The sequence below is a fragment of the Falco punctatus genome (assembly GCF_963210335.1).
Source record: "Falco punctatus genome assembly, chromosome: 4".
Lineage (NCBI taxonomy): Eukaryota > Metazoa > Chordata > Aves > Falconiformes > Falconidae > Falco > Falco punctatus.
Genome location: NC_137583.1, coordinates 54,714,521 through 54,740,632, shown reverse-complemented (window position 1 = coordinate 54,740,632; position 26,112 = coordinate 54,714,521). Strand labels below are relative to the sequence as shown.

Sequence of the window (26,112 nt, the reverse complement as noted above, 5' to 3'; positions counted from 1 at the left end):
TGGTGATTTCTAGCCTCACTTTATCACTGCTTACCCTTCTACATTTATGACTGAAGAGCTATTAGCTTTTTTTTTTTTTCTCTCCTCTTTTTTTTTTTTTTTTTTTTTTTTTTAACAGGCCTATAAAATAGCAATTGCTTCTGGTCTTCTCCTGTGGAATTGAATTCCCAAGGACTAAGTGACTTTCAAAGCTGCCACAAAAGGGACTCCAGTTTGAAGCAGGTGACATTTTCACTGATAAATCTATAGAAATATAGGTTATATCTTTCTAAGTATCATTTGAGATCTGTAGGAAAGGCCCAGAAGTTGTCCTTCCTAATTTTATACTTTTCTTCAAGGCCTTTAAGCTGGGACCACATTCAGTTCAAGTTACCTTTCTAATTAAGGAAGAGAAATATTTACATCCTTATCACCCAAAAGCTGAGTTGCCCCTGAGATGTAATAATCCTTATCTCCTTCTATAATCAATGGAAAATGAGAGACGTTATTAATTGAGATGTTTCCTTTGTTATCTCAAGTTAGCTGTGATTAGTCAAGGTCTAAGCATCTAATTTCAGGCAATCATAATTAAAATAGCTCAAAAAATTGAATTAAATAAAAAAAGTCTGATAATCTGAAGATTAAGGATAAATAACTATTTATTTCAGAAGAATTTGGATTCCACTTCTAATCCAAAAATCTCAAAGTCACCACTGAATTTGAGTGCCTCTACTTCAGAAAGCCAAAGTGAAGTGAGGTACAAGAACATCTGATCAGTGAAAGAAATGTAATGTATTATATGCATATATTTTGACCATCAGAGACAATATCAGTTTCTGCAGAAACTTAAAAGCTAAAAACTTAAAGCCAAGAGGTCTCTGAAAAAAACCCAAAAGAAAGTATCATTTGATTACTAGGCCTGAACTCACATGGTTTAAGATTAATCTATCTAATTCTGCTTACTCAAAGCAAATTGTCAACTTGAAGTTACTCATTGAAATGTTTTTCGTCAGTGGAGAAAGGCAACATATTTCCAGGGTGTTACACAGCCACATTACTCATCTTGTTGGGAACTGGACTAATCACCACCACGGCATGCATGCCTCAACTGACTGCAGGAGAAACCTGGAGAGATCATTTGGATTAGATGGTTAACATTAAAATTACTGTAGTTGCAAGAAATTACATCCAATGATAAAGATGAGTGCTGCAGTCTTTTGAGCAGGCATATCGTAGTGCTTCTAGTAACACGTCCATCCTATCCCCTCCTTCAGATATTTGAAGGGTATAAGTATCTAACAAGGTAAGAAGAAAGACAGTACAATAGTATGGTTTTGGTGTAGTAGTACTGGATGAAGAGCCAACTTTTATCAGAAAGGTGGCACCTTTGATAGGCACTTTCTTACCTCAGAACAAATATTTTATCTAGTTCTGAAAGTAGATGACAATACTAAATAGCACAAAGCAGAAAAGAGTACTAACCCCAGCCAGTAAATATGAACCAGCATACATACTGCTTGTCCGAAACAAAGGTCAGCAGAAGCAATGTTTGCAGGTATATCCCTTCTATAAGAAGCCAGAAGAAATTGGCTAAAATGCTAAACTGGAAGAATGCCACAGCAGCTTTACAAGCAACCTGGAAGTGCAGAGCAAGAAAAAAAACACCAACCTATTAGATCTGTTCACCATTGTGTCTGGATTTTCTACAAGTAAGGACAAAATTCAAAGTTACCACACAAGAGTGAAGAAATCATTACAAGATTATAGTACGTTTGGGATTCTATAGTTTCAATGGACTTCACTTTAGGTTTTTTGGAAGGGAACCACTGGCCCTTTCTTATAGATTAATTTCGTTACTGATAGAAATTGTTACAGCTTCATTAGAGTCAACAGACCTGTACCTTACATATCAAGACTGAGTGTAGCCATAGCACTTGGTCTTTGGGTTTGTGTAGTATTATTTGTTTTAAGATTTCACTTCTAGCAAAGTAAAGAGAAATAGGCTTAAGAAATCTCCATGTTCTCTTCAGGTAAAGAATTAAATGTCAAATCAAGGATAAGAGAGAGGCGAAATTTAGTACCGTTGACATTAGGCAGTGGTCCATAGTTTCATCTGCAAACAAAACAGCATCTTTGGTGAAAACAGCAATTGCTTTCAAGATAAAGGAGACAAATAGGTGCATATGGATGTAATTCCGTGTACAGTGGAATTTTCTGACATGGAAAGAGAAAATAAGAATTATTCTTCGAGAGAAATTTCTCACGGTCTTATCAAAACTGAAACAGGAATACACATGACTGCAGACACCTTCCAGAGAAAATAAATGATCTTTCACTATTTGAGAGGGAGCTAGACATAGGGGAGCAGAGCAGTTATTATCTGTTTAAGCTAATAAAAGTGCTAGTATAATTGTCCTTGAATCACCACATATTTAAAGGAGATGTCAGAAGAAGAGAGTAACTCTGGGACTCTTGAACTACATTACAACAATGCCTTTTAATTATTCTAAATAATTTTTTTTGTTGTTGAAGAAGCTCGCAACAGGCTCTTCAACCCTTTTCTGGCCAGAGAAGAGTACTGAATGGGTGTCAGCTGCGTGTTGTGGGATGGCTGAGAGGGATGTAGCTGTCTTTAGTCTAATGCATTAGTCTAATGAGGAGCACCTGAGAGCACTGGGGGGGGGGGGGGGGGTCAGCCTAGAGAAAAGAAGGCTCAGGGGAGACCTTCTCACTCTCTGCAGCTGCCTGAAAGGGGGTGTAGGACAAGAGGAAACAGCCTCAAGTTGCACCAGGTCAGGTTTAGACTGGATATTAGGAAAAAAATCTTCACTGAAAGGATGGGTAAGTACTGGAACAGGCTGCCCAGGGAGGTGGTGGAGTCACCACCCCCAGAGGCGTTCAAAAGACATGTAGATGTGGCACTTAGGGCCATGGTTCAGCAGTGGATTTGGCAGCACTAGGTTAATGGTTGGGGTTGATCTTAATGGTCTTTCCAACCTAAATGATTCTGATTCTATTTCCCTAGATTGCCCTGTCCACAGTTTTACCTTGAGCTGAAGGAATCTCCTTCAGGGTTTGAACATATCACCTTCTTGGTCCTGGGTCTCTCTGTAAGTGATATGACCTTTGGGACTGCCAGTCCACACCAGTTAGGAAGCTGATTCTGTGCTCAGCACTCCTGTCTGCAGAGTAAGCTTAAGGCTTTTGTCCAAGTGCATTGGAACTGATCAAACCAGCATCCATTTCCTAATATCCATCATCAAACACAACACTTAAATTTCTTTAAATCTCTTTCTAGAGCTCCCAGTTATGGAAGCAATGGTCTTTCACAGAGAGAATGGACAGTTTAGAATTACTGCTGGTTCAGGGGCATGAGACATTGTTTCTGCAGGGTATGTCCAGCTATGCACTAGAGGAACAGTTCTCTTATGTTAACAGTGATAACAGGTTGGAGCATTTCCACTGTAAGCTGTCATTAAAGAGACTTAGGCAGACTGCCCAGCCAGCTTTATTGTTCTAACAGCTGCAGGGAAATGCTACAACATGAATAGAGAAGGACCCATTGCCATAACATCAACAGTGTTATGTCTGAGAAGGGTTTGAAAAAAAATAAAAATAATTCCCACAAAACAAAAACACAGAGGGTTTGAGGGGAATTAGGATGAGGGTCTCTTAAGACATCCTGGAAAAGAGACCATTTGTTTTTTACCTGAAGGCAGCAAAGACAATTAGAGCTGTAGTGAGTGAGGTCACTGATGCTGCATAGCCAGCAGTGTAGACACGCCAAAATGCAGAATAATATGATTTCTATGAGAAAAAGAGAACACGGACCGATGCTGGTGGTTGTGCAGCATGCATGCTGGTGTGTTTATTTCACTAGGATACATTTTCCCCTGCTAGTCAGTCCCATCACCTATATGCTGCTTTGCACGCTTGAGATCTGCTTCAGGTTTTTCCCTCTGTTGCTAACACAACTTTTTTTCCTGTTGAATCCTACCTAACCTTACACGAGACCGGTTTCACAACCCAGGTTCATCTGCAATAGTGACCCCTCTGAGCACGTTCAAAAGGAAAATGTTAACTTTAAGCAATCACATTTTCTCCTATAGGTATGTAAAGACTCTAGGGTGCTGAAACCTGCTGATGGGTGATTGGTGAATCCATCACTTTAGACCTGGGCCAGATTCAATAAGTATTGGTTCTCATTAACAGCTATAGATAAAAGAAACACAAAATTTACATTTTTCAGGTGAGGAAACTGAAACACTGTGAAACAGTAGAAGCAAGAATTTTAAAGCCAAGAAAACGACCTCACAGTCTTTAATTCTTTGGACAAACAGTTCATTCAGTTGTTATACACTATAACACTCTAAATTCTTTATAGTTAATTTGTTTGCTTCTTTTGTATTTAAACAACCAATATCCTAAGAAAAATGAAGCATGTTTACATTGCTTTATCTATGAAAATTTTATTTTGATCCACTACAAGATTAACTGATTATTTAAAATCCCAAGAAACTAAATTCTCTGAATCCAGGCAAATTATCTCCTTGCAAATGCAACGGACACTTTGTTCTCTGATTAAGCCAAACTGTGTTTATCCAAAAGATAAACAATTAGCAATTTTAAATAGATCCATAAATAAGTCATGCAACCCTGGCAACCTGGGAATCATCCTGATGTTTCTGAAATAGTCCTAATCTTTTATACAGTATTTTCAAAACCCAGGTGAAAATTAGAAAATGGGTTTCTCAATTAAACAATTAAGTATTTCAAAGCATTTTATCTGGTTTTGTATGGTAGCTAAAAAAGCCCACTACTATGTGCAGAAGACCTCATAAGTCCTCACTGCAGATACAAAATGCAAAACAAGTGGTTCTCTTAGAATATAAGTGGGATTCTTCTTACTTGCTTCCCTATGTCTACAATGCAGCAGAGCTTACTGATCTTATCTTCTGTTTGCAGATCTTGTGGGTTTGACTGGAATAACAAACTAAACACAGCTGCAGCACAGGCATGAGCTCTGCCCTGAAATCTTCCATAAAGTTAAAATGTAAATATAGTCCTTTGCTTGATTTCAGCCTAGGCCAGCTACAAACTGCCTGGCTTAGCACAAGCCAGGGACAGCCTGGAGTAAGCCACCCTGGAGAGTAAGAGTTTAGTGGGCGAGAGCCATGCCATGGCAGCTGGCCCCAGGGCTGGAGAACTGTGCTCCAGAATACAGGCCACCTTAGGAGTCCTGCAACCTTTCTGAACTGTTTTGCATGGTTTCCAGCACCTTGCCAGAAGTTCTTTAAGCATCTATCTTTCTAGCTTCCCTGAAGTGTAAAGGAGTACAAATATTCTTAGCTCACAGGTGCAGAATTGAGCTCCAGCTGTCTATACTGTCTGTTACAGCTGTGCCTGAGTTTCTGAGCCCATCGAGCCAAATGGCTGAAGCCAACTGTGTCTACACTTCCTAAGGATTCAGATACCTGAACTAGTACTTCTGTGCTTGAACTCACATGCTGGGAGAACTGAACAGTTTATTCCAGATAACACCCAGATTGTTAGTGATGACAGCCCTTGCCACCTTACTGTGTCTTGCTTTGACCTGTGACAAATGGCCTTTTTCCAGTGTTGGGTCATGACTGCACACTGGCAACGAGCTATGTGACTTTTTTCTTTCCTACATTGGAAGGAGTCCATCACTTCTATCAAAATACCGCAATAGGAGGAGGAGGCAGTGAGGTACCCCATATGGCACTTACACAAGCTGTATGAGCTTTGCCCAATACAGACTGGAGATGAGGGGATGGAGACACCCCTATTCTCTCTTGCTGGAACTGCCCCATTTAGCAGAGGCCAGAACACAAAGGCAGAGGTGGTAAACGTGTCTTTGTTAATCAGCAACCCTCAGCCATGAGACAAAGTTCACCACTGAGGCACTACCACCACCACCAACGATGTGTGAGATGTTCCCATCCTCAGGCCCAGTACAATGACGAGGAACATGGGAATTTAAATCATACGAAGTTGTGGGTGAAAGAAATGCTGCTGGAGTCTAACTGACATCAGATAGGAAAACCAGAGGTTCACTTCCTACTCCACTGAAACCAAAGATGAAGTGTGGCAATACTCAATGGCAGCCAAGAATAGCCTCCTAAAGATGTGCATCGACCACCATGCCATAAAGTTATGGAATCTTTTTCTCTGGCTCAAAGAAAATCTGGGGAAAAAATCAGCAGGAGGGATCTAAAGGAATTTTCCCTGAAAAAATTTGCCCCAGACAGGTTGGTAAGATTTCCTTGGGAGATGGGTGTGTGAGGAGGATTCAAACCACCTCTGTCAGAGAACCCAAGTCCCTGTTAGGCAGGACAAGTAAATTAATCATTACTCTACACATTAGGTGGGGACAACTGTATGGAGATGAAAGTGCTACCTGCTACCCCTTTGCTTTCTATTAAGCCTAATTTGTTAAACGATATACCTAAATGGTTTGAGCTTACCACTGAAGATGGGTCATTACTAGATTCTGACAGGGCTCAGGTGTGTGGGAGCATCCAGCTACTCAGCCCACTCAGAAGAGGGTGCTCTGGAGATGTCCACAAGCAGCAAATAAACTCACCTGTTCCTCAGGCCCTTTGCTGGAACCTTCATCAAATCCACAGGCAACAGTGTACGGTGGGAACGGTTCTGACCAATATGCCTCCTGTGTACAGTTTCTCTGAAGGAAGCCTTTAATGGTAAAATATATCAGAGAACAAATTATGGGAGAGTGTTCTTTAAGTTTTGGTGAGAAACAACACATTTTTATTCCTACTTCAGTTCTTAAGTTAAGCACTTACAGGTCTAGTCATGTTCAGCAAGATTAGCTACAGTTATAATATTCTATATATCTATCACTTGAGAAGTTGAGACAGATGTTCCCATTCATTTCAAGATGCAACGCAACTTACACATTTCACATAGGAAATTCATTCTGCAGATTCTTATACAGAAGAAATCAAATTATGCGGTCTGTCCTGCATTTCCAACATAATTTGTGCTTGTGGACAAAGGCCTGATCCACCTGATCTAGCTTTGAAGTTAGATACAATTTTTGAACTTGGTCTGGCTGTGACTGGAGGATTGGACTAGATGACCTCAAGAGGCCCTTTCTAACATTAATTACTCGATGACTTTATAAATCAGCAATTCTATGACAGATTCCTTTATAACCTTAGCAATGTAGTGCAATTCCCCATAATTTTTAGGCCAAAGAGACTAGACAATTCAGTACAGCATAACGCAAAAGTGTGTCAGTTATTGATCACAAACCAAAATGTGTATATGGATAATCACTTTGTGTCGACTGACATAAGACAGTATTGTGAACCAGGAAAATATGCAAGTTACTGAATCTTTAACTATTAGAATTTGGTTTTAAAAATAGGTAGGGATAAAAAGAACATGAAAAAAAGCCTTGCCGTGGATATTGGTGATTTCTTCAAAAAATCTTGGACAGGGCACTTTAACCACTTCCCCAAAAGTGGCTCTGGGCCAGCAGGTTAGCCCATCCCAGTCTCTGGCGCATCCTGAAAAAAAAAACCGCCTTTAAATAAACAAACACACACATACAGAACATCATACAGTCAATCTTCCACAGTGAGATTGTGGTTCCCCCACTAATTCACAAGCAAGAAGAGCAACAACAGAACATGCAGCTTTGCAAATGAAGGATTGGATTATTTTCCTCTTCTTGAATGCCTTTCTCACATATGCCTTTGGCATTCCATCTGGACCTTCCCCCACCTTATCTCATGGCAGAATGTACCTGCAATTCAAGCAGGCACAATCTGAAAGTCAAATCAAGTGGAACTCCTTTTATTGTCAAAACAAAAGTCACCAAAATCAAAATACTGAATAATTATTAGCACTTGAGATTTCTCTTTATTGGTTTCAGATTCTAACTGAAAATCATCAGACTTAAAAATTAATCCTCAGTCTCTTGATTCCATGCTTAAAGTCTACCAATTTCACCCAACTTAAAGGAAATAAGGGCTGAAGTCCTGGTCTTAGGCAATCAATGGCATTTTTACAATGGACTTCAACAGGGATTAGATTCTTCCCAAACGAAGAACATATCCCAGCATCCTATAAAATAACCATCATCAGGAGTAGGTCTGACTGGTTGGCATTCACAAGGCTCCCTAAACTAGACACTGCCAGCTGATGTTGCAGGGCATGCTTCTAGCTACGAGTCCAATAAAAAGAGTTTTCAGAAGTTATAGTTGATCACAGCCTTGTGGCAGATGCATCACATTGAGACTCCAGGTGTGGTCATGCAGTGTCTGCTGGCAAGTAGGTGTAGGTGCAGGACAGAAAAATGATCAGCGCGTAAAGGTGCCTGAACCAATAAAAAAAAGCACCGTGTTGTAACCGAAACTAATCTCTAGGGGTCCTAAGGTGGGTATAAAGCAGTGCACGAGTTTCGTTTGGGAGGCGTTATTTTCTTTCACTGATTCTTTTCTGTTTCATCCGTGACTGATGACAAGGCAAATCTAAAATTGTTGAGAGCTGAAACGTGGAAGCAATATTACTTGCCTGTAGCTGAGCAAAGTTACTCTCTGGCTTCCAAAAGGATAGTCCTGAGAATCTCCCACAGCGTTATCCTCACATCACCCTTAGGAGGATGAAATTCCTGGTATCCCAAATTTGCCAGATGGGAAAATCGAACCCCTGCTTCATTATCTCTAATTTTAATTGTTTAAAATATGTCAGCTAATCTTAGCTATGTTCCCTCTGCAATCAGTAGAAAGAGACAGGGACTTCCAGCGCATGATTCATCCCATACATTAGCGGCTCCTTTCTGAGAACAGGATGAATCACCTACTGCAAATACCTAGGTCTCTCTGATGATTATAGCCTAAACTAGGCTGTTAATTTTCAAATTAATAAAGTCAGGTATTATGAGTCCCACTTAGACACGCAGTGGCACACACACTTCGACTTAGGGACTTAAAGGGTCTGTCTCAGAGGAACTATAATACCTTTGAGGATCTGTGTCTAAAAGTCTATCACATTTGGCAATGTGGGGTTAAAAACAAGAATCAGGTGACCTTATGTGGGAATGGAACTTGTATGTGTTAAGTCTTAGTTTCCAGTGACTTCTACAGTTTACATCAAAGAAACCACTGAGCACAAAAGCAGCAGGAGCATTTTGCATGCTGAGGTTCTCAAAAGACTAGCGATTGTCCGGGTCACCCGAGACTCCATAAAGACAACTGCAGCAGGAATTGTATGAAGTAATGTTGACTTCATAGTTATTTAAGTCTTTTTTTTTTTTCGGTAACCCAGGGCTTTCTTTTTCAGACAATGGAGAAAAAGAAGCATTTTTAGAGCTTGATTCATTTGACCTATTTTACACATCTACTTCAAGATGACAGGAATTGCACCCTGGACTCTAACGATGACACTCATTAGACACTGCTCTGTACAAGAAGAATAATGTGGAACTGCTTTACATTAAAAAGCCTGCAACAGACTAATTCCAGCATGGATACTCTGTGGCTACTGAGAAGTAACTCTGTACAAATTGTGATCCTTCAGTTTGTCTCATTGCATTCCTGAAAACTGAAATGCAACCTAGGGACTTCTACCAATTTTAGTCTAGTTTTAAAATACCCCAGATGAAATACTGGCGATGAATTGTTCTTTAGGATCTAGTGTTTCATTTTAAAATATATTGAGAAAGTCTGTAAATATCAGAACAAATTTTCATTAAAGTCTTTCCATCTCTAGAGAAAAAAAGTCAGAAAGGAGAGCTTTGAGAAGATCAGAATTGTCAAGGTTGAAGAGTTATAAATAGTTTAAAGAATTTTGAGGGATTTTTATTTCTTTGAATAACCTTTGCTACCAAGAGGATTTCAAGATCATGTAATTATTTTTCCAGTAAAGAGAAAAATACTCAGAATGTCATCCTGTAATGCATGTAATAAATCATTATTGAAAACACCTGATTTTTGCCAGAACATTTTTGGGTGGGTTACTGGGTATTCCAAGTGACAAATGTGTCCAGGAGGTATTCTCAGCTTGATTAAAGGGGAAGGCAAATACTACTAACATAGAGTAGGCAAGTACAAGAAGAATATCAGACACAGAGGGATTGGAAAGGCTCTAGGAAAATAAATATGAAGGTAAAGGAAATATCCTAGGGGTTAGTCTCTAAATTTCATCTAAATTTCGATGGGCTGCTAAAGGCAAACTGCCAGGTGGTTGCAATACGTCTGTTCATATCAAGTGCATGAGGCATCTTTGTCTCGTAACTCCTCTGCAGAAAATGAATATTCAATACTTCATGTAAATGAAAAGTCTCACTGAGGTGGATTCATACTTTTCTAAGCAAAATTGGCCAGAAAGAATATGACTGAACTTTTGAAAGAGTTTGAACATTTTGAAATATCACTTGGAATCAATTCAAAACATATCTCCAGAATGCCAAAACCCCAGCAAAGAGAACCCCCTCAAACAGCACTTTAAAAATATTTTACAGGCTTTCTGAACTGTTCATTTTCAAAAATTATGTTTGAGCATGTAACAGATTTCAAACCACCACCACAATAAATCTTTTTTTATAAAAAGGAAACAAAGAACCTCTAAAAATATAGACACAGGATATTTTGAAGTTGGGATGATGTTTTTCTTTTGGTTTTCCACAAAGAACACTTTCACTGGATTGGAATGATTTGCAGCAGGAATAATTTCAGTGTTTTCTGTGGAGGCTTCTTGAGAGTTTTGGATAGAAGTAAAGAACACATCAAATACTTTAGGAATGTAAGACATGCCAAGTAGGGTTTTCCTGCCCTAACTAAGCATCTAAACTTGTCAGAATCTGAACTAATCACTTTAGTCTCATTCTTTAGTTAGTAAAGAGAAATACTATTCCAGAGAATGATTCATCTCATTCTAAAGTAAGCATCTAAACCAAAGGTCATGAAACATGTTCTAGGGACACCCATCTTCCTCCATTTACTTTAAGGGAATCTAAGACGATAATTAGATTGACTGACTTAGACATTGAGCTTTTAAAGATGTCTAAAATGAGGTAAAATCCCAGCCTATAGAAGGAACACTTCAAACTATGAAGAAACCAAATAAAATAAGAACAAAACCTTGACTCAAACGAACAAATGGCATCTTTATGTTGTGCCCCTGAAATGATATACAAGGGATATTCACATCAGAGCTCAACGATCAGGACTGTTACCTTTCAGATCAGGTGAAACAGATTCATTCTTTTCTAAGCACAAAGCCTCCTCTTTGACCACCTGCTGGAATATCTTGCATTCTGGATGGATTCCTGCAACCTTGGTGAGAGAAAGGCAAAACAAACGAAGTTCTGTGACTAGCAGAGTAAGAGGAGCCAGGTTTCTTTCTGTTTTGTACCTTATGGCTGGTGCTTTGAGGTCTTAGAATGTGAAAAACCCAGATGAAGATTTTTCTGCAAATGGGACATGCAAACAGCAGGAGGAGGCTGTGTTCTCATCCATTTATCTTTTTGTATATGTGCCTGGATATGCCTACTCATATGGATTCTTCAGTGTATCGTAAAAGTTAAGCTCATGTAGCACCTCTTCTCCAACCTGGACATACACACCACCTCTCCTTTACACCTATGTTTTTCACAAAAGTCCAATAGATTTCACAGTCTTTGGATCTCTACCTCTTTGTCAACTGGCAAAATTGGATGAATCAATCAGCTACAGGAATATTCACACTGAGTGCCCCAAACATACATGCAGTCAGACCATATACATGTTTCTTCCCTGTAAAACAGAACCAAAACATAATTTATTTAAATAGGCATGCTGTGGTGGCGGGGTTTTTTGGTTTCTTTAGTAAGTTTTTCTGGTGTTCAGAACTACCTATTGGCATAATATTACTATTTCAATTCTTGGGAGCTCTCTTTATTGGAGAAATTAGCCCCCAAGTGTGATAATGAAGTCTTACCCATACTTCAGGAGGGTGAGCCTCCTCTGCTTTGATGGTGATACTAATAAAATGGGCTCCTGGTCATCTTTGAAACATTGAGATTATGGCACCATAGAAATCACTCCACTGGGAGACCATGGTGTAAGCTCTTCCTTTGTGAATGCAGCTGGTATAATTATAAAAATAGAAGCAATAAATACAAGCTGATGTTTCCAGGTCCATTGGGGCTTAAATAAGAAATACTGAAGTCCAAGAATTTAAAGAAAATAGAAAAATTGAAGTCTTGGCCATAATTTAATCTGAGTGATTACAAAATTTTATCACCATGCTATCTGAAGATGCTACACGCTCCTTAGAGGCACTCTTTCCATTTTACCAGATGAAGAAATGAAAAAAAAATCATTACTTGTTTGGGAAGCTTAAGGAATTTTATTTATCCCACAGATTAAGACACGTACATTTAAACAGCTAAAGGGATTTCTAGACATCAGTTGTTGAATGGGGTCTAGATTCATCTTCTTAAATACAGATATTTAGTGTCATTTAGGTGCTGTCATGTATTTTGCTCGGCCTCCATCTCACACTCCATAAAGTTTCATGTCCCCTGTAGTCCTGCATCATATCTGCTGCGACCGTGAAGATGTTCTTAATACCCTAGAACACCCCCAAATTTCCTCTAGGAAGGCAATTAAATTCTGAGAAAGAATCTACAATGTCAGTGTCTATATGTGATCTTCTTACCTGAGCTTCTTTTGCAGTCCATGGAAATTCAAAGGATGTTTCACTCATGCAGGAACAGTTAGTGCTGTCTGGGCTGCTATAAGATATCTCAACCCTCTTGTGCAGATAGATTCTGCATTAATTTTGCCAGCCCCATACAGAAGCGTCAAATGCATTATTTGATGTCTGAGCTATTTCTACACACCCATGTTTAAGGAACTGAACTAAACCCAGAGACAATAGAGTCAATTGAGTCTAGAAAGCAGCAGAACTTTATTCAGACAACTGAATACTGCACCGAAGCCTCCTTTGGGATATTGGGATCTTCAAGACATAGGGAATCTTACATGGAGTAGAGCAGATGGTTTGCTCCTTTGCAAGATATGCTATTCAAGGCAGAGCCAGGTGCTCAGGGGGTGGTGGGTTTAATGGGAATGATGGATTGAAGGCTTTCTAAGACATTTCTGAGGAAGACTGTAGGCGATTCTAAACCTCTAATGACTTTGAAAACACAGTACAGATGAAAACATCACTGCTATATTGCCTGTTCAGTCTCAGGAAATTGAGTTATTGGCCTTCAGCATGTTTTGTGAGCAATGCTACCAGTACTTCTTTTAGCCTCCACAGAAACATTACTGGAAGTCATGTGGACTGTTACATCTTAGCAATAACATCTGCCTAGGGGAAAAAAATCAGACCACAACTTTATCCTTAAAAACCTTTAAAAACTCTGCCTGCAGTTGGGTTTTAAAGTAGCATAGGCAGACTGCTTTTAATTATGAGGCTCTAGAGATTTTTCATACATCCTAATATTAGAACAGAAAGAGGATTAAGGACACTGTTTGAAAAGAAAATTAAGACACGGCTTTTCTCATGCATTGTATTCCTCCAGTGGGTAATTCAAAATACATTTTATAAGTCAGCATGAGTGACTCTTAAAATAGTACTTCTTGCTGTTCAACTACAGTAATACAATTCCAAAATTTTTTTTTTTCAGGTATTAATAGGATCCTTGCTCATCACTTTACATTTTATCATACATTTCACTTTGCATTCACCCTACATAACAAACAAATTAGTAGTAGCAACAAAATGATTGCTACATAAATCTCTCACTATTTCAGTTTATGAAGGTGGATTCAGCTGGACAGGAAAGAAGCAATTTCTGTGCTTTCTGGAATATCTGGACTCTGTTATTGCTGAAAAACTTTGTATTGGGAATATTCTTAGGCTTGATGTTTAAAAGTCATGACAACTTGATGTGCTGCTATACAATTTACCATCTACACTGAGTCCTCTGGTAAAAGGCTTGAGAGCAATGCCATTCATAACCCAAAATGAAATCCAAATCATGAAAAGGAGATCTGAAATGCCTTTGACAAACTAACACATGGGAAACATGGGTTAATTTGACTCCCACCTCATGCCTGAGGTGCTGGAAATGGTGGAAACAGACACATAATTAGTTATTAAAAGGTTCAGAGGAGGAAGGGTTATCTTTCTCCAAATGTCAACTTAAGCAACACATGCAGCTGATGCAGGTGGAACATAAAGGAGGGACTAAGCAGCTGAGGTCTCCCAAATGGTACATCAGACACTGAATATGTACGCCAGACTGCCTGCTGCTCAAAGTAGGCTGCATCTCCTTTTTGCTCTCCTTTGGTAAACCTCCACACGCTGAACCAGACCCTCAGTCACCATAATTCAGCAGAGCTGTACTGAAATCAATGGAGGTCTTCATTTACTGTGGCTGGGGAAGCCCATACCCTACCCGTAGGGAAGTTGTACTACAATGTTTTTTACACATGACAGAAGAATTGTTGTAACAGCTCAGATCCCTAGTCCATGTAGTCCAGGCCCCTGCCTCTGAAAGCAGTGATGAATCACCAGAAAACACGATTTAATGATTTCTTCTAGAAATCCTAACTGACTGCTGGTGATACCAATGGTGAGCCTGTAGTCAATCCCACTGCCACAGATAGGTAAGCAATTAATCAGCATGTTCTGTTTGCTTCTGGGTTGCTGGATTTAGGGTGGGGGTGGCTATACCCACCAGAGCCCAGATTTTTTGTTATATGCCAGTGCACAGGTTGAATATTACTGACACTTCAGTGTTAGAAAAGCAAGTGCAGATGTAACCTACAAACTATCCTGTAAGAAGCAAAAATGAAGCTGGTGTTGTTACATTACAATCATGTAGACTTACTGGCAGTAATCCCACTGTTACAAAAAAAAAAAAAAAAAAAAAGAAAAAAGGAAAAATGACACATACACTAGAAATTGAGAACAGTGATGATGCTTCAGTTTGTTGGTTTTCCTCAGGCTTTAAGAAGAAGAAAGGTGTTAAGCTATTTTACAGTTAAAGAAAAGCCTTCTGGGTGGAACTTTATTTGTGATTTGTTGTCTATGGCTTACTTATTTTTTGTTCTTCATCTCACATGCCCTGAAAGAAAAGTGCATGCTGTTGCCCTAATTTGCATACAAATGTTAGGTGATGGGGTTTTCTAGAAAACTGGGGCTCTGCATTTGTTACAGAGACATAGCATTGTGATTTGGGAGGCATCTGCTGTGATGTCTCAGCTCTTACAGGAAAAGAACAGCTCATGTTCCCCTTAGAAAAGGATAATTTAGGAACCAAAACAAAGCAGAGCTTTCTCAGGCAGGGATGTCCAATCTGGCAGAATCTTCCCTGCCACAGTAATAAGTATAAGAGGCTGATTTAAAATGCTGCTTCTTGGATCAACATTTCCTAGTAGCTAGGTGGTAACCTGGCATGAATCTTACTGAAATCCACAGTGGGGTGCCTTCACCCCAAGGCTTATACAGAAAACTTAGAGGTTTCATGCAGTGTTGTAGGCAGCACTCAAGGAATAGAGCTTTGCATTGCTGAGATCGTAACACAAAGATCTTTTTGCTGGCTTGAACATTGGTGACCAGCCAAAATTCACAGGGGCGTTTTGATTCTAAGTCCTAACCACACAAAATCTTGCCTGGAACAAACCAATCACATAGTGAACATCAAAATGTTACCTGTGATGGGCATGCTAAAAACCTGAGACAGTTTAGAGAACCTTGTTTTTAATTTTAGACATTTTTTAAAAATATCTGTAAGGTTACTGCATTGAAACCTTAAGTGGTATACTCACTGATATTAAGTATAACATCATTTCATATTTCCTCTGTTACACGATAGTTTCTTTGCCCAAATCTGAACAGAAAAATCACAGAACGATCAGGGTTGGAAGGGACCTCTGGAGATCATCTAGTCCAACCTCCTGCTCAAGCAGGTTCTCCTGGAGCAGATTGCACAGAATCATGTTCAGGTGGGTTTTGAATGTCTCCAGGGAAGGAGACCCCACAGCCTCTCTGGGCAGCCTGTGCCAGGTCTCTGTCACCCTGGAACTTCTTGTGTCGCGGTTTGTGTCTGTTGCCCCTTGTCCTGCCACTGGGCACCACTGAAAAGTCTGGCCAAATCAAGCTAATGCTACTTTGGGCTTTGATCTGCTCTTGTTGGACATCAGACTTAGCAAGGCAGTGCTAGCAACTTGCTCCTGCTATACTTAATGCAACTTAGTTAAAAGCAATCTTTCCTGAGAGCCCATCCAAAGATGGTGCCCCTAGGCTGTTGCGGTAGTAGATAATCTTTAATTTAGATGTCACACAAAAGACAGATTTTCACTCATTAAGAAATCCATTAGCACACTAGGGGAAAGATAGGGACATTTTCTGTGCTCTCTGAAAACAAAGGAAGTGTTTCAAAGCTGAGCACCAAATAGATCAGTCACTTTTGAAAAAGCAGCTCAATGGGATCAAAAAGCCAGAAGTAAACTGATAACAGTCTTTTTGAAAATTAATCAAAAATTGAAGAAGTAGCTGAATTCATTGGCAAGATGGGAAGGTTTCAAGAACTTGAAGGGTGCTTCCAGTGGTCCAGTTTGGTTGCTGTGCAATCCTAAAACCTCACAGGTTTTGCGTCAAGTGCATAAATAATTTACCAAGAATATTCATCACTGTTCTATTTGCCTCTGTCTCTACAGCTTGCATTTGTGTCTCAGATCTCAGATCTGCTCTGAAATCATCTCTGTACTCCCTGTTCTCCCTGTCTGTGCTTCCCCTGTTCAATTTTTCTGATGTGACTCTGATGCCTGGATATTTTAGCTCTCCCTTATACAAAACCAGAGTTTTCTGCCACTCACATCACATGCTGATTCCCAGCTTGGAGGATTAAAACTCAGCTGGTATTTTAGGATACGGAAAGGCACAGCAAAGACATTTAAAACTCATGCATCCCTTGCCGATTTATAACTGTGGATAGAGTGTTCAGTCAGTCCTGAATGTTGGCCAGTCATGCCAAAGATACCTTGCAGAGGACTAGGATATGCTCTGGAACACATATATTTTTTTCAACTGAAATTTTGATAAACAGGAAAGGCTTATAGGATGGAAGGAAGAAAAATGTCAGAGACAGTTTACACAGTTTGAACAACTGAAGAAGGCAAAGAAAACTTCAGCTTTTTTCCTAGACTTCTCAGTCTGCTGAATATATCTCATCAAAATTTTCCACAATGCCTGTCTCCTACTATCTGCTTAACTCCTTTCTCAAAAAGCCAAGTGCTAATTAGAAAGCTGTGAGAGTAGCAAGCACAGGTCACCAAAGTCAGGGCCAATTTTCACACGTGCTTTGAAGGGAGCTGGGACCAACCTCCAGCTCCATAAGCCCTTGTCCATTTCAGTACAGCTACATCCACCATCATCGCAATAAGGATCTGCCTATCCACTGTGCCCTGTAAGTAGTTCTGGGGTATTTATAATGTAATATATGTAGTATTATGTTCCGTCAGAAAACTACAAGAAACCACCAAAAATAACCAAAGATTGACTATGCAGCAAAAAACTCCACCACTCAAACGCACTTGTAAAAATAGACGAGCATCCAGTTTGTTTCTACCATATCCAAGCCACGTTTACTGCTCTGGATTTTGCCTGACTGTAAAGCATGAGGTCATCACAGCAGTGACATGACCCCAGCCACCAGCTACATATTTAGCTGTCTTGGAAAGTCCTGCCCTCTGGCACAGTCTTTATCCCAGAAGCTTTCAACCCCAAAGGCAAAGACCTATTTACAGTCTTTCTCTTCAGCCAGTTAAACAGATTATTTTAGGAGTCTTTTTGGCTGAAAACGACTACCTAGAGGACGTTTTCAGTGCTTGTTTTCTCTTTCTAACTCGATTACCTATGGAAAAAGAGAAGCTGAGACACTGATTGCCTTACAGTCATTTAAAGGAATATCTTTTCAAGATTGTTTTTAAGACATTTGAGTAATGCTTGAATGCTCTTCTGTGTATTGGATTGTATTTATCTGACTGTATTTAACTGCATGGCCTTATACAGAATAGTATCTGTTATACATACAAATCCATGTATATCATTATATATATTTACTTGTAGGTATTTTGTATGTGACAGTACAGCCATACTAATTTATTTTGTGTATAAACCCTATGTAATTAGTACTATCTTGAGAAAAATGAAACTGAATTTATTAGCTCCATACTAAATTTGGTAGAGCGTTTAATTATCACTAAGACTTAAAAAAATAACAGAACTCTAATAACTGAGGATCCTCATTTTCTGCTATTGCAAATATTCCTCCAAATTAAAGAGAATTTTTTCCCTTTCTGAATGTGTAGCACGTTGGCCTAAAGGTGGTGCTCCTGTCACCTGATCCCAAAGAACTGAAACCTAGATGTCAAAGTCTACCAGCAAGTTCCTCAACTGAAGCCATAGCCATTGTTCTTGGAGTGTTTCCACCTCTTCCCAGCAGTAATGAAGGAGGCTAAATGAGTGGCCTTAGACAAGATTCTTAATTTTAGATGATTAATCTGAATTCCCCCATCGAGCCTCCCTTAACAATCAATGAAGGCAGACAAGCAGTTGCAGGGAAGGATTCCTCCTGCCTCTCTCAGACACCTATTTGAGGACAGTGACTCACTGTACAGGAGCCGTCTCCTTCCATTAACTCCCTCCAGGCTAATGAAACGCCTAAACAGACTGATTCTTCCACACCTCCAGTTGCTTATGGAGGGCAATTTAAGGTCTGTGGGGAATGGATCCCTAGAAGAAGCATGTACATCACTCCAACACAAATTAAACAGTCCTGGCTCTTGGGCACCCAGCTCTGTTTTATTGGGAGCTCAGCATCTTGCCATGCAATTGGATCCATATGCCTGTTACCACAAGAAACGCTTTGTTAAAGCAAATGTATAGCTCAGCAATAACCCATCTATATTTCCATTTGTACCTCCATTAGATCAGGCTGGACCCCTTCCCCAGAAATGTGAAAAGCTGTTATGTGTTTGAAGAAGAGAGCAGTTTAGCTCAGCAGGAAGGACAGGGAATGCAGAGTTCCCCATTCTCTGTTTCCTGAGACTCTGAACTCTTTAAGACAGAAAAAGGTATTTTTATACATTTCAGCACTCACCACTGCTTTCAGTACCTTGTCACTTACAAGTGAATGGTAATTTTTAATGTCAAGGACTCTATTCTGCCAGGCACGAAGTATATCCTGTGCCATATATCCTGTGCTCCCTGTGGAGCTGGTAGGAGGTAAAAGTACCCAGTTTCACCAAGGAAGTTTTCAAGATCACCCTTCTGCTTTATTTTCATATTGGAAGAACGAATTATTTGCAGAATCCACACTAGAATTATTTGTCTGCTCTGACATGATCCTTTGAAATATGAAAGGGCTGTTTACTCAATACATCCTGTGGATCTCTAGCTTTCACTGTCTAACTTAGGGTGCAAAACTTCCCACAAGACTAGTCTGAGACACAAAAAGCACTGACATTTAGAGCACTGGCTCTTACCAGACATGCGGTTGGAGTTCATATATGAGCAACAGTTTGAGGCCGAAAGCTACGCAGAGCATGCAGTTTGTAGAATTTCTTTTATTATGGGCACAGTCTGCTGCAATATGCTAAAATGTTAAGATGACGTGTGGCAGCCCACAGATGTGCATGATACATCACTTCAGGTTAGCTCCACTCTGCTGACAGCTGCAAGAATAAGTTCTGCCTTTATTATGGATGGAAAGGCTAGTCCAGATGCCAAGTCACTCTACTTGTAGCACTGTAACACTTTAGGCTGACTAGATTTCCCTGAAAGAAGGGTGATACACATGATAATAACCATATGTGACAAGATTTACATAGCAAGGACCTATATCCTATCACTTGTACATAATGCTGTGTAAAAACAGAGGAAAAAACAAATCCCAGAGGATGTGAGCTGCAGGTGTGAAAATTTCCATCCCATCATCCACCTTTTAAAACCAAAGGGTCAAGACCAGTCTGTAACCATCTAGGCTCTCTCTATTACCAGTGGAAGAAATCAGGCCCTAGAGAAACATTCACCCATCTGTCTTCCTCAGGGCAAGATGAAATGCCTTGACTAGAGCCAGAGCCTGAATCCCAGCCTACACTAAACATTTAGCTGTGAAATGGCTAAAGTTAGAATTAATGAGTCCCTGGGAATCACACCCATAGGAACGTTTTCAAACAATTCTCTGAGGCTGAAGATTGAGGGGAAAGTATATAGGTATATAGTCTTATATATGTATATACTTGTACTTACACTAGCTTTTGCCAACCAGCCCAGGCAATGCCAGCAGTAGAGCATGGGGCTTAGGGAGGGATATACATGCTGGAACAGTGTCTCTGTGCTCAGTTCAATCTGTTACAATTTCACCTACTGCCTCCAGTGCATAGCAGACATAAGACAGTTTCTGCTCCTGCTCAATGGTATTATAAGCAGATGCCTTTAGCAGTAAAAACATCAGTGCTCTCTCAAAGAGGTAAATGTCCCAAATCCATCAGGCAGAAATATTTGCGTTTAGGTATCTTCTTCAAAGTTGCCTTTCTCAGGGCAAGTGGTACAGCAAGCTGTCCCCTTCTGTCCCTCTAAAGCCACGCTACAGCTATTCTGACCTAGGGATGCTTTTCTGTCCTTTGGAAACTGCAATTCTAGTGAATGGAATCAAAAGACATGTGTTAATAGCATCTTAAGGCTGGGAAATTTTAAGGAAAAGAGCTGTGCCAAGCCTCTAACTCAGCAATATTTTTTCTTACCTCCCCTCCTACATCCCTGTTGTCCTTTTTTAATCCTTTCTTTATTTTGCTTTCTTTCTACCTGCTCCCTATTAGGAGAAAAGTTACCCTGCCTCTGCAGACACCCCCACCACCAGATCCTGCAGGGCAGCTGCGGAGCACATCCAGTTGTGGTCAACAGTGTCAGAAGCCAGATGTGCAGTGCCCCACCCCTCTCTCCCCAGCCCCGGACCCAGAGGGACCACTGCCAGGCACTCACCAGCGGCAGCAGCAGACAGCACAAACTTAGCATCCTCCGCAGCAGCAGCCAGGTCCTCCCTGCTCCTTATGCCTGTTGTGAAGCTGCCAAAAGCCGATGCTCAGCCCGCCTCCACCTGCCCAAGACCCGCCCCGGAGAGCCTTGCACCTCCCTTGCCCAACACCCGAGTCCCTCCTGGGGGACTCCAGCACCCCCCCCACAGGACCAGGCTTGGGGCAGAGGGAAGGGCATCCTCCAACATCCCTCAGGGATTTTGGACCTAGCTCTATGAACCTGTACTCTGGTCACCTGCCTGCAAAACTGTGGGCAGCTGGGGCACCGACTGGTCTTTTTAGGGTGGATTTGGAAGCACATGTTTTCTGTGCAAGAAGAGATGCTGGATTCACCCCACCATCTGCTAACGAGACTATGCATCTGGCTGGGGGTAGCAGGTTTTCAAGTGTTCTGGGTTTTCAGGGTCTGACAGTGTGGTAGTCCCTGGGGACTCTTGGAGATGGAGTTTCCAGGGTTTGGCATCCCCTTCCTCTCAGATGGAAAATTTTGAGCAGTGACAGAATTTCCTCCACAACTTACATAAGGTCTTTCTGGCCTTTGTGTTACAAAGGTGCCTCGGATGTAGCTTTATGTCTTGGTGCAACAGGTAAAAGCTAAAGTTCTTCTTGCCTACAGCTTGGATTTTGTGGGGTAAAAAACAAAGGCAAAACCATGATTTTTTTTTTTTTAAATGTCAGGGTTCATAGGACCTAGGCACCAGTTCTGGGGTTTTGCCACAGGAAAAATTGCACCAAGCTATTTTCAGGGCCTGGGAGAACAGGAATTGTGGACATGACAAAACCATCTTTTTTCTTGATAAGATTTAAGTGGTATTTCATATCTTGTTTATCATCCATTACTTCCCAGAGGTGTTAAACACAAAAGTCCTGTATAGTCAGAAACTCAGGGCTCACCTAAGTTACCCCAAAGTAGGCATCTAATACCATTAGAAGAAATATATATTCCTGAAGCTTTTTGCTTAAGCGTATAGCTCTCCTATAAGTCCTGCATGTTGTTTTCCAGCTCCATCTAGATATTTCAGACATACAAGGTCACCTTGAGTGGCATTCCTTACTTATGTCTAAGAAACTGAGTCATGTCAGTGGTATCTATTAATTTCTCGCTTTGCACCTTGATAGTCCTGACCAAATCACTCTGTCGTGATGGGAATCTAGACAACTTGTCTATGTGTGGACAGCTGTATTTAAATGCTGAATTATGAGTGCTTTGTATCAGCACGTACCCTACCTCAGTCTTGCAAATCAAAGGAATTTGGGTCTAAAAATCAAATATTATCCCTAGGTTCATGCTAGAGAGACATCCAGTTCTACAATCTTTGCAGAATAAAGAGGGACAAAGGGATAGGTTTGTGGGACAACATCTGTAACCAAACTCTCATTTGCCTCCTCTTCTCTGTTTGTTTTTCATTAGTGCATAATGGAATCTGATCGCTTACAGATAAGCCTCAAATGCTACTCCAAAAATCAAGTTTGTTATAAACCAAAGAGATTAAAAGCTCAAAAAATAATTTGAAGTCTGATTTTGACTGGTTTTCCCTATCTGTAGTGAATGAGTTAAAGCTGCGGCCAACTTTTCAGTAAGGTGGTTCTCATCATAGTGGAGTAATTTTTAGGTTCCCACTACAAGGCACGCACCACATGGTATCAGGCAGTTCCTAACTCTAATGCAAAGAAAAATGCAAAGTAGAGGCCTACCAAATACCCCCAGGATAGGAACAAATTATAATTCCTGCTGAACAGTATTCAACCAACTTGGGTCTACAAGATCACAGAATAAAAGAACAATTTAGGTCCGAAGAGACCTATGGAGATCTGCTCCCCAACCACCTCCTTCCCTCGAAACAGCTCATGACATGGGTCAAGTTGCTCAGGGATTTCGTTGCTGTGTTTCAAAAAAAAAAAAAAAAAAAAAAAAAAAAAGATTGCCTTTACAGTGCAGCTTCAAAGAGCAAAGATACAATTAAATGAATATCAGCATGACATTCCAGTTTACAATATTTCAGATGGATTCCATCATTTAAAGCCTTTCATGTCACGCTGATGAAGTCTTTTAGATCATCATAACCAATCTCCCTGTTTGGAGCAAAACCAAGTGAGAGCCATTTCTATCGGTAGTTTTTTGTGTAGTTTCTTGATATGGGTGTTCATAAGCTCTCATTAGAAGCAGACATTGCTTCTTTGACTAGGCATGATTTCTCAGTGCTTGCTTCCTTATGTATTTTTTCTACTCTGTCTGCTTTTCCTAGCTGATCTCCGGCTGATGCAAAAACCAGGCCACATTCCAGCCTTTGAGGTTTAAATTAATTAGCTGGAAACTCCTCTTGTGTTTTTGTCCATGCTAATAAAGAAAACGAAGTCTGCTCTTGGGTTTTTGTAACATCTCACTGTAGTTAATGTTATAAACCTTGCCTACATTAATGTCTCTGAGTTCCTTAGTCTAATCCCTTCATTACTTTCAACAGATCCTTTTGTAGGTTAAAACCTTATTTAGGCTAAACCCTATTTTTTGTTTATCATGTTCATTTGCTTTATTCATTCTACTCTAATTTCTCTGCATGTACCCAAAGAAGATCCAATCATGAAATAATTCAGGAAAGCAACCATACTTCTCATAATGTCTTGTATACCCCAATGCATTTTGCTACTTTTTATCACACAGGAGTTCCTTGCCTGATAAGCTGGCTATAACCAAGCTTTTTTTTTTCTTCTTTTCTTCACCAATTATAGGATAACTAATCTAAGATAAGAACCAGCCTTGTCTTCCTCCTGCTCCACAGCACCAACCTGGGCTCAGAATATAACTCTGATGTGCATAAAAATGCCTTTTTGTTTGCATCAACAAGCAAGCTAGCCATCATGATGGTATGAAAATTAATCAATAAAGCAATAGACTTGAGATTCTTCCTAATCCCCATCATGGATATTGTGAATCAATTGATGCCATTTAATGAAAATGACTTGACATTTACTGAGCTGCTTAGAACCTTTGTAGAAGCTGGAGAATGTTTTTTCGATACCATATGCTACCTGAATAAGGCTTTTCCATAACAGAAATATTTCAGAAATGCAACTGCATTTCCTCCGTGTGCATACACAAGCACCTCCTTAGACAACAAAAGTATAGAGGACCAGCACCACGCCACAATACCAGCCATCAGCCAGAGAACAAAGGTGACTATATTGACATTTCTAAACAACCTTCTGATAAATCTGACTAAAGATGCAAAACAAAAAGCCCCGGGAGGGTGGGAAGAAGGCTGCAATTACTAAAAGCATGTATGGTTAGGTAGAACATGACATTACTGAGAAACATATTGCAACTATAATGACAAGCAAAACTCCGCTGTATCTAAAAAACCGAGGGTATATAAAAAGACTAGCTTTATTCCTGAGGCTGATCTCTGTGTGATGTTTGAGAGGGTGGGGTGAAAGCAGGAACTGAAGGAATTGGTTTTGAGATACTAAAGAGGTAAGGCACCAAGTTTCAGAAAACAAGTTCTTAGAGCTGCATGAAGATGGTTGGTCCAATTAATTTTCTTCGCATATGTTAGCTGTGTTATCTGCTTACTATTTTTCTTGAGTAAAACTGACTCCTGTCATGTCCTAGGCATCAGACTCCGTATGCACCCATACTCTGTTACTGCTCCCTGGCCTGACTCCAGGGACACCACAGAAATACAGGCAGGGTTTTGTCAGGCAGTCATGGACACCTGGCTCATGTGGATTCTGTCCCACATGTTTTAATCTGTAAACTCAGTTCTGCCCGAGCATCTAAGATGTTTTCTGAAATTGAAAAATGTATCTTATCTGTACTTATCTACTCATCAGATTTTTTAAAAAAAAAAAATCAATTACTTTAATCTTTTCAGGTTTTCCACTTAAAAATAAATATAAAAATCTGTCAGCAATCCCTTCTCTACTTCTACTTTACTTATCTGTTGAATAAGAAAGTAATTTTTTCAAACCTAAGGGAAGGTACTTTTCCTAGTGACACACAATGCAATCTTCATTCCTATTAATAGTCTCTGAAGAGTTGACAAACCAGCTGTTCCTATCCTCAGAAATAGTTCTATGCATTACATTATTCATTTTTTTTTTTCTTGTGTTCCTCTGGCTGTTTCAACTCAAATTCATTTCTGTTTGTTTTTCAAGATGAGTAGAACACTGATTTTAATTCACTAAAACGTATTAAGACTAAGCTTGCTCCTCTTATAGAGGCCAAGAAAAGATCTGTGTTTCTTCTATATATAGGTTGAGCTTACAAAATAGAGGATAGGTAAACATGAGTATCCAGATGCAGACTGGATGTTTAAGCTTCCATTGGGGTCAATAATAATCTAAAATGGCACCTTCATGTAGTCTGTTGAATGTTTTTTTTAGACTCCATTGACTAAGATCCTGTATAATTCCGCCTTGAAGTTTACAAAGTTAAGTTGCCTAGTAATAGGTGACTAGTGCCAACTGAGATGCCTTAGTATACTAAGCATCCACAGGAGGCTGGTAGGTATGAAACGTGGGCACTGAAGCCATGGCAGGTTGAGACTACCTGGTGTAAATGGAACTAGATTCCTTTGTGTAGGAAAATAAATTAAGTCCTGAAATCAAATAAGATAAATCCCAACCAGGTTGACTTTTAACATTCATCTTCAGTAAGATGAATCCAATGCTATGTGTTTCTTAAAGATGATTTGAATTCCATCAAGGCCTGGCTGCACTCCTTTACCTAAAGCCGGTTTTCACACCATCACAACTGTTTATCCTTAGGATGCTAAGCTTTGTGCATGGTTGTATCATCTGGTTATCCTAACTTCACCAACAATTTCACCTCCTGTATTTAAAGCAATCTCTTCTATGTCACTAAAAATACACACACACACATATATATAGTCTTTTGCTGTGGGGACATTATAATTAGATTTTAGTTTCTTGCTTATTGTATTTCTGCATATTGCAAGAAGCCACTTAAGTAAATTTTGTATTACTCACAGTTGGACTCCCAGTAAGAAAGGGATGGTGTCCATGACTTTACGAGCACACTGTTAGC

At 39.9% G+C, this 26,112-nt stretch overlaps 2 protein-coding genes across 2 annotated transcripts in view; one reads left to right on the top strand and one right to left on the bottom strand.

Moving 5' to 3' along the window:
* Positions 1-22,959, bottom strand: part of LOC308063973 (vasoactive intestinal polypeptide receptor-like) — a 36,398-nt gene extending 13,439 nt beyond the window's left edge. Inside the window, exons 1-7 of the mRNA XM_080387719.1 lie at positions 21,016-22,959; positions 11,207-11,306; positions 7,428-7,535; positions 6,587-6,696; positions 3,689-3,786; positions 2,061-2,193; positions 1,462-1,615 (exon numbers count right to left, since the gene is read on the bottom strand). Coding sequence (XP_080243845.1) covers positions 1,462-1,615; positions 2,061-2,193; positions 3,689-3,786; positions 6,587-6,696; positions 7,428-7,535; positions 11,207-11,306; positions 21,016-21,048 — 736 coding nt within the window. The 5' untranslated portion in view covers positions 21,049-22,959. The remainder of the gene's footprint in view (positions 1-1,461; positions 1,616-2,060; positions 2,194-3,688; positions 3,787-6,586; positions 6,697-7,427; positions 7,536-11,206; positions 11,307-21,015) is intronic.
* LOC308063974 (growth hormone-releasing hormone receptor-like) overlaps positions 1-26,112 on the top strand; it is a 494,830-nt gene that overhangs the window by 444,599 nt on the left and 24,119 nt on the right. The gene's annotated exons all lie outside the window — the stretch shown is intronic.